Below are 19,275 nucleotides of genomic sequence, written 5' to 3'. Positions count from 1 at the left end.
TAAACATTTGAAATATATGAGTTTGTATGTAATGTATGAATATAATATACAAGTTTCACTTTTTAAATGGAATTACTGAAATCAATCTACTTTTTCATGATATTCTAATTTTATGACCAGCACCTGTAAATACCTGACACAGAATGGAAAAAGATGCATAAGGCTATTTGTAAAAGTTTTTTGGACCACAATGATGAACAGCTCATGTTGTGATGTTTTTACAGGAAATAAATGTTGACCAGGAGAATTTGAAGGCAGCAAATTTTATTCATTGCTTTCATACTTTGAGTTATCAGTGTAGACGTTACTTTGAACTGATGCCAAGCATAAAAATCTTCCTAACATGACATTTATTGGCGCTTGTGTTACTGCCCATGTGTATTTTCTTAATATGAAGGAAGCTAGAATGTGACACACTGCAGACATTTTGCACTGACACTTGTTATAGTGTCCTCTGGTCTTGTTAGATGACTTTGGCCTTTCTCTGTGACACATAACCGGCAGACACATAATTTGCTTCAAAATCTGACCACTGAGTTTCGTTTGTTTTGCTTTTTATGAACTCTTTAAATAAACTAATTAATATTGGTATATTCACTGACGGGGCAGGGAGCCTCATTGTGTTGGTCTCATCTCAGAAAAAGTAGATACATTTATTAACATCATTTTGACTTTAGAGGTATAATAATTAATATAATAATTAAATAATATGTTAGTATAATTTCAATATTCTAAATATTTATTATCGTCACAGGAGGTGATTGGTACGAGAACTCTTAGCTGATGTTTCGAGTCTTGATTAAACGAAGCTCCTAGAATACTAATGTTCACTTTTGTCTCAGGCAGTTCACACCAAAACCCCATTTAATCGTATGACATTTTTTTCTTTTTCTAAGATTTATTATTTTTTAATAGTTTTAGATGAACAAACGTTTTTTGTTTTACGCTTATTTTTTAATTATTTGCGCCCAAAAATTAAAAGTTTCTTACCAAATTATTTTGTTCATTTATCAAGACTAACCAACTCCAGCCTCATTTGCTGAGCTTGTTATCTTAAAAAAGAAAACTAATCCATCAAACTAATTGGAGCGGTTGTAGACGGCAGTTGTACCAGACAGCACTTCAGTATGAATCCACCCAGCATCTGTGTGTTCTACTTTTGGTCTATTTAAAATTGAAAAGATGTGTCAACAGGCCAAAAAAAAAAGTTCTATCAGTGTATTAATTGTAAACAAAAAATTAAGGCTCCTGTTTTTAAAAGTTTATTTTGAGAGGAAACCTTAGATTTTTTTCCCCTCTTATTTATTAAGGAATTAAAAAAAGAAGATAAAGCAGAAACTAATATGGAATAAACAAGTATATAAGCAGGTGGCTGCCCACTGATATAATGTTTACTAATTATAATGAACACACAGACTGTTTTATGAGTTTTGGATTTATTGCATTTGCTGCCATAAATTTGAACCAATAGTAGTGAGGTTAAGATAAATGTAAGCCGGTGCTTGCTTTTGCTCATGACCTTGCCATGTGGGTACACATTTTAGCGCAGGTTTGATGCAGTACACTTGCTAATGAAAGCAGGTTCAACTTAAGCATTTACTGAATTGACTGAAGCACTTACAGATATGAATGTACACAAGTGCGGTTTTCTTTGGAGTCCACTAAACTTTTTTTCCTTAAGTGTTATTTTTTTTTAGAATATAGTCTCAACAGAACTATTGAAAGTGGCTTTTATTCCTATTTTTAATGATATTGTATGAAGTTTCCTAATCTTAGTCCATTGTGATTTAAATAAATGTAAAATATTTATTTTATTTTATTTTATTTACTTTTATTTAACCAGGCAAATCCCATTGAGATCACATATCTCTTTTTCAAGGAAGGCCTTAGCCTGAAGGCAGCCTAACTATTATAAAAAAAACTAAATAAAAACTATTATAACTACTTTGTTATATCAGTGCCACTTTCTCTGGCTTTTTCACCATTGTATGGACTGATTTATGTTGGTACGTTTGGTATTTAATTAGAAGTAAAAGCAAATTGTGGAATGAGACTGTTGGGTGAGCAAACAATGTTTGACTACCTAATTTCACACACAGTCCGTTTTGTCATGTGAACAAATTTTATCTCAACCTCGAACTTCATCCGGTGGTTTTGAGTTTGTAGGTGTTGTTTATGTAGATAAACTGAGACATACACACTCTGCTCTGCACACTAATGAATAAAACTCCTGCATTCTAATCCATCAGATTAATTGGAAGTGCCCAGCCATGGATTGAGAAATTTTTCAACCCAAAAGCACTGCTCCTGCTTACAACCTCATGCTGCATTTTTTTTTCTAAGGAAACAATGCAGTGAGATGTCCTTAAAGAACGCACTTGTTTAGTACTTTATTATTGTCATCTTCCAGCAAAAGTCGAGGGATAATAATTTTGCCTAAGTTTGTGCATATGTGTTTGTGTATCTGTCTGTTAAAATATCTTATGAACCACTGGACAGATTTCAATAAAACTTTAAGAACGCAGTCACTGGATGTAAATCTACATCTGATTAATTTATGGAGTCAATCCAATTCAACGTGGACCACAGCTGATAGCTCTTCGCAAATGCAAAAAAAGCTAAAACCCAGTCAGTTTTACAGATTTTGAGCTAAAATATGATGTGGTAGTAGCTGAAAGTCTTTCATGACACACATTTGAAGCATGAGATTGTGCATATTGCTGCTTTCAAGTTTTGATCTAAAGAACTATAAAACTGTCATTTTTCAACACAAAATTTTAGTTTAATCCTCCAACATAAAAAACAAAAACCAATTGGCAATTTTTTCAAGGTATACAAGGCCTTTTAAGAAGAATATTATTTGTCAATTAGATTTTATCAGAGTTACTTGTATTCATCATACAAATGATTTAAGTCTGGATAACATAATGTGCTACACATGACTATGGTTGCATTGTGTCTCAAAAAATAACTGCAGTTTTTTTCTGTTATTATTGAGGTTTGTTGAGAGTTGTCTTAAATTTTGTTGCAAAGCTTTTATTTAACAGATTGAGTGTGGCTATGGCCAAGTAAATTTCCTGCAATTTGTCTGAAAAAAGATGAGAAACTCGAACATTGGCAAGTTGCACAGGCCTTTTTTATAGTGATTAGACATGCATGGAATTGTCTAAATCACTTCTAACTAAAGCTGACAAACAAGCTTTTTCTTCTGTGTGCTACTAAAGAACCTTTGACTTGTCAATCTATATGGACATCCTCTTGGCAAGTATCTAAAAGGCTAAAGTAAAATAGTAAGTTTGCATTGACAAAAACGGATCTGTTTCAGTCTGTGTGCACTTCTTTCAAATGGACAAAAATCTTAATTTCTTTCCACTGAAGCAAGACAATGTGTCCACCTCTATTGTCATCTCCTATTCATCGCTCCATCCCTAAATCCTGCGTCAGTCAAGTGGAAAACCAGACCCTGTGTACCGTAAACTTAGATTCTAATAATCTTATGTTTGCTTCATTTCCTTAAGACCTCTACTTTGTCCCTCTTGGTCTGTTTCTCTGCTTTTCCACTCTACTTACTGAAAGATGTCAGTCACATTGGGTCTCTGTTTTGTTTTCTTTGTTTTCTTTTATCAGAAAGGCTCTCTGGTGTAGCCTGATTCCAAGTTATTTCTCTGTGGGAGCCTATCTTTAGTGGATCTTATTGAAGAAGCTGGACTTCAGCTGAGTCATATGCCCTTGTAAAACATAAACAGTTGAATATCTAATCTCTGGTCATACATTTCATTCTTTTATCACACTTCCTGCCTATTTCTCATGCATTAAGTATCTTCACCCAAATTGAATAACAGAGTGCAAATTTAGCTGAGAGACAGAAAATTTAGACATTCTTCGCATGTCAAAGCATTTAGTTCACCAAATACAAGGCAATTTGTCCTTTCATTGATTTTAGATTTATATTGTGACTTTTAGAAAGTGCCTCACCTATTTATGAGTTTTGCTTACACTGAAGAGAAAGGAAGTTCTTTAAAAAGAAACATTTCCACGATGGAAGTCATTGTACGTCGTGGACACAGAAAAGAGTAATACAGGTTTTTGAAAATTGGCTTACCAGTTGATAGATAATTTTATGGAAATGAACTTGAATCTCTAAATATTTCTTGTTTTGATTTATTTCTTGTTTTTTAAACTCAAAGTCTTCATTTCTGTTCTAGAATAAAAACAAACAAAACAAGCAAACTAACAACAAACTAAACTAAATAGACTTCTGGATTATTTTGTGCTCTGAGATGTTTTTAATTTACCTTTTTAAAATAAAAATGAGAAACTGCAACACTATAGTTTTTGTTTATTGGAAGCTGGGCCATGAAGATATGCTAATACAGTCTTTAGTGTTTGTCTGAGTTTTGTTGTTGGTTCAGGCTGACCTTGCTGTTCACTTAGTGAATAAAATATAACTTTTACATTTGTACACTCAACAGATAGCTTGTCTTGAGTGCACATCTGCCCACACCTATTACTGCAGTGACCTGCACACATACTCAGGTTTCAGATTGTGTTTGCATATATAAAATCATCTTTAAGCTTCTGAGCAGCAGCCTAGACTTTGCAGATACGTTAATTAGACCTTTTTTTTTCTTGGTTCTCTTCATTTATTTTAATGAAGCAAAAGATGTGATTAAGCCAGAAAATGAAAACCATTTTTGTTGTGAACAAGTATAAGTTATCATATAACGAGGACAGTTATTGTACTTGAAATATAAACATACGTCATTTAGTTTTATACCCAGCTCAAGTTCATAAAATTATAACGTTAAAGATTATTTCAGCCATCTTTTTTAAGTGAACAGTTCCAAAAGTAAAATTCTAACAACTTTACAACGTGCTTTTTACTCCAGAAAAATAAAATATAAGCATCATATTTGTGGTCACTCGGACACAAAAGATTTTCCTCTTGTCCAAGCAGAATTTCATTCCATGGGAAAAGGAAAATTTTAAATTCTGAGCCCATTACATATGTTCTTTATAATGTAGTGTATAAAAGGTATGGCAAATGGCATTTTAGGTTGTGTAAGAAGAGTATTTTGACACAACGTAAAAATAGTTCCAATCTAAATTTTATTTCTGCAAACCTTTTCTTTGCTGTACAAATTTCAATGATTGATGAATTGAGTGAGCTGCCAGTTGAAAAGAACAGCGCCAAACTAATGCATCTGTCTTTTTTTTTCCCCTTTTCTCTTTCCCACAGAGTTACATCCATGGCAGCAGCCAAGCTCAGTTTGTGGCTGAGTCTCACATCATCCTCCTTCTGAGTATCCTTTCATTGGCTTGTTTGTTCTTTTTTTGTTTTCCGAAATACTAATCATTTAGAGCAGTTTGCCTATGAAGTGCCAAATGGTTCGTCCTGGAAATGCATTTCTGTATTTCATCAGCTGCTGACACAAGGCACCTTTTAAAGTATATGTTTAAAATGGCATTCAAGTTTTTTGTTGTTGTTGTTTTTTGCAATAAAAAGCACTGCCATCTGTTTACATTCTCGATAAACATGCTGCCAGCTTGACTGAACAAATAGGCAATACACAGACAAGAAATTGTCCTTTAACTTTTCCTCCTTGGCTGATTTGTTCCAAAGTCAACTCCTCACAAAAAAAGCGTTGTGTGTATTTGTGTGTGTGTGTTTGTTTGTGGATTTGTTTGGCAGGATAGATTTTTCTCTGCGTGTTTGTCTACTTTTCTTTCTGCTTGTATACTGATGTGTACTTGCACTGCTGCTTTTGTATGTTTGTGGATAATGATACCATTCATTCCTAACTGTTGTATTCATCCCAATGGAAATAACTGGTCCAAGGTTGCACCTGCTGCAGAGAAATATTTGTTGTTGTTTTTTTCTCGCTCACACTGTTTACTTTTTTTTTTTCTTTTTTTTTCCGACCATCTGATTACATCTAGATGAAGCACACATACCAGCTAAAACGTTAACACAGGTACTCTTCTTTTCTGTGCAGGTTGTGTAAACACATTTTAGAAGCACCATCCAGAAAGTACTGAGGATAGATGCACTCTGTGTATTTTACTCTTATAACTTTTCTTTTGTAAATGATCTGAAAATGATCCAGTCTTTCTCATTCCGAGTCATACTGATGTAGAAAAATATGTAAAATTATAAAAGGTTCCCAAACATCAGCTTTTATATTTCCTATGATTTGACAGATCTGAGATGTCGTATAGGTTGGGAGGTCGTATAACCAAACCAAATTTTTCAGCTGTTTCATACCTCATTTTAAGTAGATCTGTTTTTTTCTGAGTGTATTACATTTTGCACATTGCACACCCTATCCCAATTTCCATGATTGTTTTAGTTGTTTTCATGAAGATTGTGACTTTCCCCAGATCATTATATTGATGCCTTTGCCTTTTTTTTCTGTACCCTCCTTTGCAGAATTTTTTATTCATGCTCCCCATCATGTCGTTATGGATTTGTATGCAGACCGTGTTGAAGATAAGAATCTGTAATTAAGCCCTAGACCAGTCAGACTGTGCTTGCAGTGATTTCAGGAGATCTAAGGTGTTGAACAGAGCAATAGCTGTGCCTGCAATATACATAGGTTTGCATGACTTGTATATAATGATAGGTTTATTATTTCAACAAGTAACTTAAATGATAATCTCAAACTAAACTAAAACGTATTAGATTTAGCCACCGTCCATAGAAATGCACTATTGGAGAGCATCGCAATGTAGAAAAGGTTTCTACAGAACCACAATCATTGACTGTTTCATAATAAAACCAATTCCTGCTCTGGGAGAAAAGGTTGAATTTTGTTCATGCTTCAGATTGGTTGTAAATAATTATCATTATTTTAAGGTTGTATGTTTGTTTACACTGTTTGTAAAATACTGTAAAAATCCACTCATCACTTAAATTAAATTGTAATTGAAGATCAAATATTAATATTACCTCCTTTACATAGTACGGGCACAATAAACCCCTTTCTTATTAAATATGGAATGTTACATTTAATGACTCAGTTGTTGTGCAGTGTGCATATCCATATTTTTCATAATATCACTCAGACTAGAAATTTAGATATTCAAGCTTCAGACAGAATATTTTGGCACTACATCCATTCTTTTGTTTGTTAGCTAGAACATCTCCACTTGCTGCTATCCCTTAAACTTTCCTGCCAATTCTTCTCATTCTCAGGACAGAAAATAAGCATACGGTACTTTTATATGAAGTCTTAAAGCTGTTTGTTTGTTTTTGTTTTTTTTTTTGTTTTGTTGTGTTTTTTCAAAAATCAAAGATATGACAGCTTTGGTCAGTGAGTTACATACATGATGTGTGTCTGTGCTGATGTGTGGCTTATGCTTTTGTAATAATTTGTGGGTTTTTATTTAATTTTTTTTTTTTTTAATTTGGAGTCTATTTTTTTTTTTCTCTAAGGGTAAGACACCACTTCTTAGCACTTCTGCATATTTGATTAATTAGGAAAACGAGAACGAAAGAGTTTTCTGTTACCAGTAGCAACCATGTTATCAGTTGCACTCTCCTGAACATACAAAAACATGCATAATTTGCTTTATTTTTATACTTTAAGTCTTGCACAATTATCTAATTTTCTGTTAAAGTGTGCATATAAAACAAACTAAATGCATACAGACTTCAGTATATTTAAATCACTCAAATACAGTCTGAACAAAAGCTGAAGGTTATACACTGGTATTAAATTTATTGTAGGGCAGTTCTGATATTGCTTCCTCTCGTGCGCTCATTCCAGTCATTGTGTCCAAACAATTTAAATTTTCATTGACTCTTTCTAATCTATTTAAGTGCTGCTCTCGCATGTATTTATATGTGCTTATCTGCAAATGCATGTGTGTGTCCAGAAGTTCCTTCTGGGTCATTGTGTCTTTCCAGCATCGTCCTCTCGTGTACACGTTTTGTTTCCTTGACAACATTGTTGCAGATGCTGCAATTACCATGGGGATGGTTCTGCTCAACGAAGCTGCCACCTCCAAAGGGGACGTTGGCAAGAGGAGAAGTAAGTAGGAAAAGGCTGCTTTTTTGATTGCTTGTTTTGTTTTTAAATTCACCTTCATTCTTCTTTTCCCTCATCTGATTGTTACAAACCATTTTGAATCATGCCTTTGTTGAAAGTAGGAGGTCAAAGTGTCTGTGTTGGCTAACTTGTTGAAACTACTAATTATTTAACAGGCAAATAATAGATTTTTTTTTTACCACACAGTGTACATACATTAAAATGAGTTCAAAGATATGCCTGAAGGAGGGTCATTACCTGTATACTCAGTAAAATGCACTAACCTTGGTGCTAAAATAAAAAGGTCTCAAACCTTAGTTGGCTCATTAGGCCTTTGGTTTGTTCAGTTTTTGTTAATGAATTCCAATTGATACAGACATAAGTACTACAGATATAACTACTTCTGTTGCATGCAAATGTTTAAACACTGTTTAGATGCCCTGCTAAGAGAATATAGTGGTATCATCACTGGCCCACAATATGTGTCACATAACTGTCTAGTTTTAAAAAAAAAGTGTTGGTTAATAATCTTTGTTTTAGTTATTTAAATAAAAGAAACAAAACTTTGTTTTATGGTATATGTTAGATGCAAATTATCATGACAAAAACAGATAAAACACTTAAACTTTAACTTTAACACAACACTTTAACTGATCAGTTTTGTGTAAATGTCACACTACGAGGTGTCCAGTTGTGAGCTGTGACCTAAGCCAGAACAAGTGAGTCTGCTTTTTTGATGAAGCAGTACGTTACGTTGGAGTCCCCCCCCCAACACCCTGCCAATTTTTTTTTTTTTTTTTTTTTTTTTAAATATATATACTGTATATATCCTTTGTGGTTACATGCCCTGAAGGTAGGATTAGTTCACATTGAGATGGTAAAACTAGTAAATTAAATTAAGTTGCCTCAAGAATTCTTTTGTAATATAGGACTGAACCTGTGCGTGTATGTTGAATATGTTGTTTATACATTGTTTACATATAATGTGCGGTGGGCAGACTTTATTCCACACTATAACTTTTCTGAATTTGCATTTGTTTGTAATCCATCATCAGAACTATTATCTGGTAATTTAAAAAAACTCGGGGAACACATCATTAAGATTACACTAGACTGCAGTGGAAACATTTTATTTCACCAAAACCAGCTACACAGCTTAGTGTCCCCAGAAAGGTTTGCTCATCTTGCAAATTGAATAATGTTATCCTAAAGGAGGACAGAGAATTTTCATCGGTCAGTAATAGGAGGAGGATTAGGCTTGAATGTTGGTGTAATCAGTTGATGTGGGTGTTAAATCCCTGCCATATAGTTTTCAAACTGCTGAGTACAATTTGAGTGCTGCTGCTCACTCTGTTAGTCAGCATAGGACTTACTGCATAAATGAACCTAACACTGGTGGATGTGGAGTGTTGTTGAAGAGATGTGGAGGGTCACATGTGAATGGAGGAGTTTAATTCAGGGCTGGAAAAATGTAGGTGAAAGGGACATACAGCAGAGACAACAAATGCAAACTTGAAAAATGGAACAATCTCAACACAACAAAAAACATTAGTAATGGGATTCAGCTGTTTGTAGGACTGTGTTCCTAAACATCTGACTTCTGTCTCCTTTTAAACAAAAATTGTAGTCCAACTCCCATTGATTTTTTTTTAATGTATTTCTGTTGGTTTTCCATTTGTTGAAAAGTTTTAGTTGATGAAAACCAACTTTTACCAGTAACATTAAAAAAGCCTCAGTCTGTAATACTGCTTTTTACAAAAGCATAAAGAATAAAAGAAGCAAACAAGAAACCTGAGGGTTATTTGTCATTCTTATTATTTTTACCTGACATAGAAATTTCAAAATATGATTATTAGAGCATGTTTTAGGAAATATTTGCTTTGTGGTCAGGTCAGTTAAGTATTGAGACGATCTTATTTTATACTTGGCATACATCCAGGATTCAGTTTTAAACATCCAATATTCTGAAAAACCTTAGAGCAGATTATGTGTTTATCTTCTGCTGAAAGGCTGTTATAGCCTCTTCAATCACAAATGATATCAACAATGTGAATAGAGTTTAGGAAGATTTAGATTCATCTAATGTCTATTTAGTATTCACCTTTTGCTTTTCATGATAGCAGTGCTCAAGTTGATGAAAATCCTAAAGCCTCTGCTTGGTCTTCTTTGATCTTTGGGTTGTTGTTGCACAGCTTTGAGGTGCATTTGGCCTCATTATCCTGCTGCAGCATGAATCCTCCTCCACAAAGATGCACAGCAGAAGGTGTAGTAAGTCTCTGAAGAACAAAGTACCACCTCTCCTGGATCAGGGTGAAGTTTGTTTGTTACAGATGTCTGTCTCCAAAACTGTGGAAAAAAAAGAAAAATAACTCAGACCCTGATATGAACAGTTGCACTTCCATTTTTCATTGTGGGTTTGTTTGAATGCACTAAATGATCCTTATTTCATACCATGTGTTGTCTAATATATGGAGCACAGTTTATATTTAAAGGTAAAGTTTAACTCATGTGTCCCCACTGTGTGGAATAAAACCTTGCTGTCTTTTTGTTTATAATCAATGAGAAATATGAGTTCATAAAACAAATTGCATTGAGCAATTCAGATATTTATACAGAGACAGCTGATTAAGCTTAGGAGCTTGATATTAGTGGAAGTAACATTTATTGGTGCAGCATTAATAATAATAAATGAGTCCTATAAAATCAATTTCAAACTGTGACTCTACATAACTAATTTAGTGCTGCTTTAACCCAAAACAAAATATTTTTATATGGGTATCCAGCTAGTTAATTACTTCTCTAAGACCTAATACCTTGCTGGATGCTAACCCACTGAGTTAAAATATGCGTGCTTAGTTTGATATTTCATTCAACCAACTCTGGTGCTGTGGCAGTTGACTTTATTTTAATTTTTATTCCAGTCTCTGAACTACTGCTTACAACCTTGAAATATTTACCCACTTTGGGTATTTCTAACTGTAGTTATGCTTCCATTATTTGTTGAGTCCAGGGACTCATTCAGTGAGTAGCAAAGACAGGCACGTGCTGTAGAGCATTTGCAGATCAGTTGGCATTGACAAATTCTTTGATATTAGTCAGTCTAAAGTTGAAGATAAAAGCTTGTGCTTCAACAATGATATCCTCAATAGAGAATTTGGCTCAAAAAATTCCACATATACTTGAAAGGTGCAGAAAAAATTAGTCACATATTAGTTTTTAAGTTAGGGAGGACAAAAATGCTCAAGTTCTGTTTATTTCCACTACTTATTTATCTTACATCACCATTAAAGTCGGTGCATTAAAAGAATTCTGCACAAATTATCATTTAATGACTATTTAAGACCATTTGGCATCACCGTTAATTTATATTTGTGCTCCTAATGAGATCGGCTTAACCTAATATGTATATTGATTTTCTTCTTTTTCCCCTCTATTTGTAATAGGCTGGTATATCATAATTTGAATTGAGCCAAGTCATACAGTCAAGAGGGATTTACCATCTTTGTCAGTGAGGGAAATTATTCATCTTAAACAACTTGTCATTTCGCCAAGGTCTTAAATCACTTAGCTTATTGGTATGCTTAGGTCGTGTGCATTTGGGAGTGTCATTATCCACAGATACACGCTGAGATTGCTGTCATATTTGATGAGCAAAGGGAAATATGCCTCTTTATACTTAATGAAGAAACTCACCTGTGGTGCTCACACACTCACAGGCACATACCTAGATCTGGCAACACATGAAACACAAGTGGGAAAAGGGCTGTCTGAGGAGACTCACACTCAAATATGCATTACTCTCAATAAAGTCAGTGAGTGTAAGCCACTTTTGTGTTGCAGAATTTGTCAGGACATTCTTTAAAACTTTATGCAACACACAATCTGGTGTCTCAAAAATGATATATTTTAAATAAGTAATGAGTAGCATACATGTGTCTGATTGCCCTTCACATCATTGTAAAGACACATGTGCATTTAATGTGTGAGAGCATGTAAAAGTGGCTTGGTGTTTGGTTGGGATTTAAATGTCATCTCAGCTGCCGTCTTACAAAAATATGCACACAGCTTTGTCACGGCACAAACTCTGAGGTTCTTATGATGAATTGTAAATATTTCCATATGCTGAGCCAGTAAAGAGTGAAAGAGGAGAAGCTGATACTGTGTGATGTCTCATACACAAATATTTTTCAGACCATAATATCATTGGAACACACAGAACATGAAAACCACCAGAGACCCCCCAAATACAGAGATTTGCATCCATTGTACAGTTTTCCTGGCAAATCTTGTCTTTTGACATCACCCTCTTTCTCTTTCATGCACACACACACACACCCACACACACACAACACACAGTGTGAGAAGGATATCTCACTATGTAGTCTTCTGGAGAGGTACTCATCCTAATCCCTGATTAACAATATCAGTCGGTGGTGACAGTTTAATTTAACACAGTGCCTCTTAAGGATTAGCAACTGTGTGGTGTGTGCACACTCTCATATACTTATGTATATTTAACTTTTGGATAGCCACTAGGGAATACAATGATAACAGCTTTAAATATTGTTTTCTGCATCCCAGTAGCATATAGTTTGGGTGATTGTAAAAAAAAAATGGTAAAGTCTTACCAATATTTGTTGATTGATGTCACACACACACCAACTTCTCTGCCATTAAACCATCAACTCAGAACTTCATTGAATGCACATCGGTGTGTGGCACTAGGACTTCAATTGCTGATGTTTGGTTTTTGTAGGTTGCAGGGTATGACCTGCATGGATTTGTCTTGTTAGTACAATTGAAGTGGATGATTGGTTGCTTTAGGATCTGGGGGCTTTGGAGGTCAGTGTTCTTTGTTTGGGAAGTGTTTTTTTTTTTTTAATCTGTGCTAACTTTTAGGTAAATGTCTTTATAGCAATCAAACAAACCCCAACACCCACAGTTCCCCAAATAATCATTTCACTGTAATGAGATCATTACCCAGTTCACCTGTCAGGATGTGTCATCATTCAAGTATGTGTCTGTCGGGCTGAGTTGTTGCGTAAATATGGATGTTTGTGTATGTGTACTCGCAATGTGAAGAGAAGAGGATGCCTTCAGTGTGTAACCTGTCTAAACCCTGTAAGCACAGTCTATTTGAAGAGAGATCAAAGAGAGTTGCATCAGTGGCTGTACCACAGATGTGCGTGAAATGATTGAAACGGCTGCCTTTAGGCTGAAGTCAAAGATCCTCACGGGCTATTGTCTAATAATTGTTATGCATAAATTAGAATGTCTGCAGGTCGTGCAAAATGTTGCAAATATATGTAAATTCAGAAGCAGCAAATTCTGTCCTTAAAAAGGTTTATAACAAAATCTAAGGTGTTGTAATTCACATCAGTTTTTGAGTTTGGTATGTTTTTAGTACACAGTCAAAATAAAGCTGAAAATGGCTGTGAAGTGTTTGTTTTCAAATTGATTTTCAAAAACTTATTGCTGGCTATTATCTTGACTGTTACAGTTTGGGTAACATGCTGGCTGATTCTACTTCATGAAAGAGGGAAAAAAAGATGGTTTTGGATGTTTTCTTTTATACATTTAAAAGGTTTCTGTAATCATCCTAAATGCAACTAAACAATAAATACAGCTATTGTCTAGTCCATTTCTTTGTTAATTTGTGCTGTGGATTAGATCTTAATACCCTCAAAACATGGTTACTAATGTTTGCATATATTGTCACATGGTAATGAGATAATCCTGTCATTCTCAAAGGGACTTCACATGAGCAACTTAACTTGGCTAATCGTTCTACTGTTTTGTAGCTGAACTTTGGGCACGACTGAAACGTGATGTCTTAAGCTTTTATCATCATAACTATACATTTAAATGACAAAAATTGTGAACAAAATTTTGATTTGTACTGGAGCTTACATGCCAATTGTTTGAGGTGTTTACATGTATTGTATTATTTCATCTACTAGTAATTATTATAACTTCAGCTTTAAAAAATGTGAAATGTTTGTATTTTTTAATCATACCAGTCTTTTCCTGCTTGCAGTCATCTGCCTGGTTGGCCTTGGGCTGGTGGTGTTTTTCTTTAGTTTCCTGCTCTCCATCTTCAGGTCCAAGTACCACGGATACCCCTACAGGTAACTAAGGAATTGAATTGTTTGCATCTGATTTAAACTTATTTAAACACATTCTCAAAACATACAGTGTGAAATCACTGAGGCCAACATAAAGTTGCCTCTGTTTGTGTTTGGGTGTTTTGTCCTTAGAATGGACCAGGCTCTGTCGGAGAGTCTTGTTGGGTTTGAAATGTACCACGATGTTGTGTTTTGGAGAAAATCCTTCTGAGTTTCTCAGATACTCCAGCAACATAAAGGATGACAATGTTTTAGTGTTTGTTCTTCTCTTTATTCTGTTCAGTGGTGTGTTTTGTAGATTTCCTTGCTGACTTAACAAAAGCCCAGTTAGGATATCTACATGTTTGGAGAGCTTTTTTCATGTGTTCTTGTTCCTTTTCCTTCCCTTTTGACTTTGACGTGTTCAGCCCAATGCTGTAAAGTTCTGATGTCAGAGAGTTTGTGTTCCAGTAGGTGGTGAGAGTCAGACAGAAGGTACTGATCTGTGTGGGTTGGTTTCCTGTAGACCTCAGTGTTGAGGCTGTCCTCTCATTCTGTGTGCACTAAACAGTCCAAAAAAGGCAGATTCTTGTTTGCATCCAGTTTGGTCAACTTAATGTTGTTGTTTTTTTTAAAGTTTACAGCAACCAGTTTGCCAAAGACTTGAAGTCTGGCTGTGTTCTCTTGGGTCTTGAAGTACATTTTACCCGTCTTCACCCATCTTCCCGTCCAGCCAGACCGTTAGAAGTCATGAATCTATGGATGTTTTCCATGTTGGGAATGTGGTCATTAATTCTTTGTGGCTTAGTGAGCCAGAACAGTTTCACTTTGCACTAAAGGTCAGCAGTACACAGAAATGATTTAATGTGCGACAGATTATTCTCTTCATATTTGCTGAGTTGGGATCCATTTCATCACAAACTGAGTAGCTGTAGGATGTTACAGAACGCTTTAAACTCCCAACAGCTGAAACTCACCTCTGTAGGTGAGAGATCTTAGATGTGTTGAATCCACATCAGAGTTGATTGATGAACAACTATTAAAACAAATTTTATCCTTCCATTCATCCATCCACCGATGTTTGTAAACCAGTTTCATCTTAAATGTTGTACACTTGCTAAAGGATCAAGTAAAACTTTATTTATGTTTTTTTTTAATTTTCCCTATAATAGATATCACAAAAATAAGAATAAGAAAGAAATATAATTTTTTCAGGTTCAGACGTTTGGCTAGATTGTGCTTTTTGCTGTTGAATCCAATAAACTTTACAAACACAATATTAAAGTAATTATTAGGAGCAAAGTAGCTAGTATTAATGAGGTGTTTTGTGTGAGTTTTGTTTTGTGAAATGATGCTTGAAAAGTTGTGAAAATCCCTTTTAAGGTCCTGATAGGATAACAGAAAGCCAGTTTGGTCCAAACGATGAGTACGGATCAATTTAACATCTTCAGACTCGAGCTTTACTTTCTTAGATTGCCACTAACATACCGACTTATGCAGATTCCTGCATTTATCAGCAAGGTTTGAGGGGGATAAGCATGTTTTGAAGTGTTTTTTTCTGTTTTCAGTCTTGAGATTAGACTGTACACTCTACCGCCGCTTCGGTTGAGCTCCAAGTTGCGCCAATTTAAATTGCTGTCATTTATGTTTGATTGCGACTTCCTATGTATAATTAAGGGCCATGTTTTGAATTCTGAATGGTATATAGCCTTGAAATATTCAGAGGCGGGTCTGCTGCTTCCCACTTCTCTTGATAAACACGAATGTGATTTCAAGTATTTCAGCGATTTTTGTCTGATTACATGCTTTCACAAAATGTATATATACTGGTATGTATACATGAATTTTCAGTCCTTTTTTAGATAGTTTTTTTTTTCTCACCTCGAATGAATAAGAATTTGTTGTGCAACACAATTCACAGCAAAACCAGTGTTTCAGTTCTTCTATTTTTGTTTTCCTCCCATGTTTGTCTCTTTCCTCTCTGTCACTAATCTCTTTCTCTTGCAGTTTCCTTATTAAGTAAAAAGGAAACAGACGAGGTCAGAGGATGGTGAAGAGGTGGTGGAGGTAGAAGAAAAGAAGAACATACTTGAAAAGAAGCAGAAAAAGTCACTGTTGAGTCTGTACGGTGGGCTTTCTATTTCTGTGTTGTGTTTATTAACTGCTATCGTCTAATGTTTAAGTTGGGGGAAAAAAGGGTTTTCTTTGTAACTTGAAAATAAAGGTATTTGGCATGTCTCTATATCTTTGTTGTTTCTTTATAATTCCTAACAGTGAATGGATTACATTTTGGAATCCAGGTAATTAGCCAAGACTGTTTTTAACCTTTTCAGTGTATGCATTTATGTTTGTTTATGAACATTGTGCCGTTGGTGAAGCTCAGAACAAAAGACTGATAGGTGCAAAACTTCTAAGTACAAAGTTTTAGAAAACTTGACAGCTTTTGTTCATAGTAATGATGAAAGCAATGAAAGCATTATTAAAGATGTGAATATCCATCTATCCATTTTCTTTACCCATTTGTTCCTGTTCAGGGTCACAGGGAGCTGCTGTCTGTCTCCAGGTGGGGTACACATCAGTTGGGTCACCAGTCCATTACAGAAACAAACAAAACAACCATTCACACACACACACACACACACACACACACACACACACCTAGTGACAGTTTCAGGCAGTCAATTAGCCTAACATATGTTTTTTGAACTGTGGGAGTATCCCAGAATACTCAAAGAAATCCCACCACGCACAGCGCGAACACCTCAGCTGGGAATCATACCTGCAACCTTGTTCCTGCGATTCAACAGGGCTCAAATACAGCTCCACTGTATTTGATTTTACTGAACAAGATTTTAATATCAGGATGCTAAAAACTGGCCTTATTATTGAATCTTAGACAGTCTCTGGATGGAGCCAGTTTTTAATATTGTTTATCCAAAAACCTATTACTCACAGTTTGGAAATGACAACCATGTTTTCCCCCTTTTTGTTCAGTTTAACATCATGAACTGTAATTCATATAATATGGATAATCAGATATATGAACTACAGATCCACAAAATATTGCATTCTGCGATTAATAGCAGCTGAAGACCTGCAGAACTTGAGCTCTAGTGAGAAACAAGCTGATGTTTATTTCAAACCAGGATGAATGTTCTTTCTTTGTTGTTTTTTTCTGTTTTTGCACAGAACTTCTATCCACAAAGTTTTTGAAAGCTGAAAGACAAATAAAACCACTTCACTCAAAAGAACAGTTATATTAATTTTAAACTTTGACTTAACTTGTGTGAAACAGGAAACAAATTCCCTGAGCAAAAAATCCTCACATAGGTGACAATACCAGTTTTTCTGCAGCAATGCTGAACTCCAATAACTAATCCAAACTAATAGATTTTACTGAAGGCTACTTAAAGTGATATTAACATTTCTTTCTGAATGTGAGAGGCAAAGGTCACTGAAAGAATACATGCATTTCTAATTCTTTCACTTATGAACTGCCCTCTAAAACACCGAGTGGGCTGACTGAGCATTGCAACCATTTATGTAACCCGCAAAGTGTGGGCAGATGGTGGAACCATTTTGACAACTGTATTAAAATGATTCCTGTTCTTTGCTATTTTTACTCTAAATTTATTGGGGGAGGGAAATGAGTTTGTCTTTATGTGCTGCAACAAGATTGTTTCCAACAGAAGAAAGATATCCACAGTAGCTGGTTCTTTTTCTTTATACTTCTATTAAAAAAAGGGGGTATAGAGTGTGACACATTTAGTTCAACGATTGGATTATTTTGTTTTAAAACGTGTAAAGGCTACCTCCAGAAAAGTCTTCGTCTGCTGCGGAAAGCTTGAATGAAACTGTAGAACAACACTGATCATCAACACTGAGAGCACAATTTCCCATCTGTTTTCTCTCAGCTGCTGGCCTTTTCAGGCAGAGGACGACCGCAGAACAAATGTCACCTTCACTGGCGTAGGGTGGGAGACTGGAATGGGTTTAAGTAGTTGCAAACAAAGAGAAATCAATGTAGATGCTTCACAGACAGCAGTTGTGGTTAAAAATATACACAATGATATATAAAATATAACTTTACCCCTGAACATTTTATAATTCAGATTTGTGTTTTGTTTCAACTGCATCGAAGCATTTTATGGGTTAAAAGTTGTGATTTTTCTCTTCTTGTTGTAAGCTCTCAACATTTTTTTTTTTTCATGTCTTCCAATTATCAAAAGTTAAGTGAAAATTTTCAGTGCTTCATTTTTTTTTTTTACCAATTTATTGTCTTGTTTTTTAACGAACCTTCTTGTAACACAGGGAGTATTGATAGTTAAATTGTTCAATTTGACACCTTGACAAGTACAACTTTTTTTTCTTTTACTTTTAAATCTTGGAGGCTGAGTCTTTATCGACTTTATTGTTTAAACTTATATAACAGTGTTTTTACTTTGCGTATTACAAATGATTTCACAGCCACTGGTGTGCTTTTTTTCTCCTCCCTCGGTAGTCATGCTGTTAGCTGCCATCAGGTCTGATCTGACTCTGGTGTCTAATCTTTCCTTCTTATCTAAGCTGTGTTGGTGTGCAGCTGTGCCGTGATCAACTTTGAAGAAACTCTTTGGCTGCCCGTGTGTTCGGGGCAGGAGGCCGCCTTCACTGTAGACCAACCTCTGCTCTAATAGTCCACAAACACTTTCCCCAGGCAGCCAGACTGCAGCCACCGTGTTTATGATCAGTGCTGTTGCTGTTTTGTTGCATCACCCCTGGTGTTTTTTTATTGGTGTGTGTGTGTNGGGTGGGGGGTATGTGCTTCTGTCTTAGTGCAGCTGTATCAAAGCATGTGTGTGTGTCTGTGAGTATATGCGTGTTTGATTGAACTGGCAAGGTATGTCGCTTGTGATTTTTGAAAGCAGAAGCGTTTGATTCAGAACAAAAGAATATATGTTTTGCATGGAAACGGTTGAAATCAGCCCGGGGCCAGAAACTCAAATCTCTCACCTGAGAATTTGCGTATGCAGGAAATTTCATTTGTGATATTTTTTTTTTGTTAAATTACGTCACTGTAAAAATTTTATGCTTCTGTGCGCAACTATTATCTTTTGGCATGAATTAATGTAGACACTCCCTCAATTAATGATTTGCATTTA

General features: G+C 35.2%; 1 protein-coding gene across 2 annotated transcripts in view; it reads left to right on the top strand.

The window, feature by feature from the left end:
* The window catches only part of tusc3 (tumor suppressor candidate 3), a 193,052-nt gene extending 176,676 nt beyond the window's left edge, over positions 1–16,376 (top strand). For both annotated transcript variants that reach the window (XM_037974776.1, XM_017425591.3), the window contains exons 7-10: positions 5,240–5,303; positions 7,959–8,033; positions 14,068–14,158; positions 16,142–16,376. In XM_037974776.1, the coding sequence (XP_037830704.1) occupies positions 5,240–5,303; positions 7,959–8,033; positions 14,068–14,158; positions 16,142–16,157 (246 nt within the window). In that variant the 3' untranslated portion in view covers positions 16,158–16,376. The remainder of the gene's footprint in view (positions 1–5,239; positions 5,304–7,958; positions 8,034–14,067; positions 14,159–16,141) is intronic.
* Positions 16,377–19,275: the final 2,899 nt, after the last annotated feature.

The sequence above is a fragment of the Kryptolebias marmoratus genome, linkage group LG3 (assembly GCF_001649575.2).
Source record: "Kryptolebias marmoratus isolate JLee-2015 linkage group LG3, ASM164957v2, whole genome shotgun sequence".
NCBI classification, from domain to species: domain Eukaryota; kingdom Metazoa; phylum Chordata; class Actinopteri; order Cyprinodontiformes; family Rivulidae; genus Kryptolebias; species Kryptolebias marmoratus.
The sequence above is the reverse complement of the archived record's forward strand: the minus strand, read 5'-3'. Positions and strand labels throughout refer to the sequence as shown.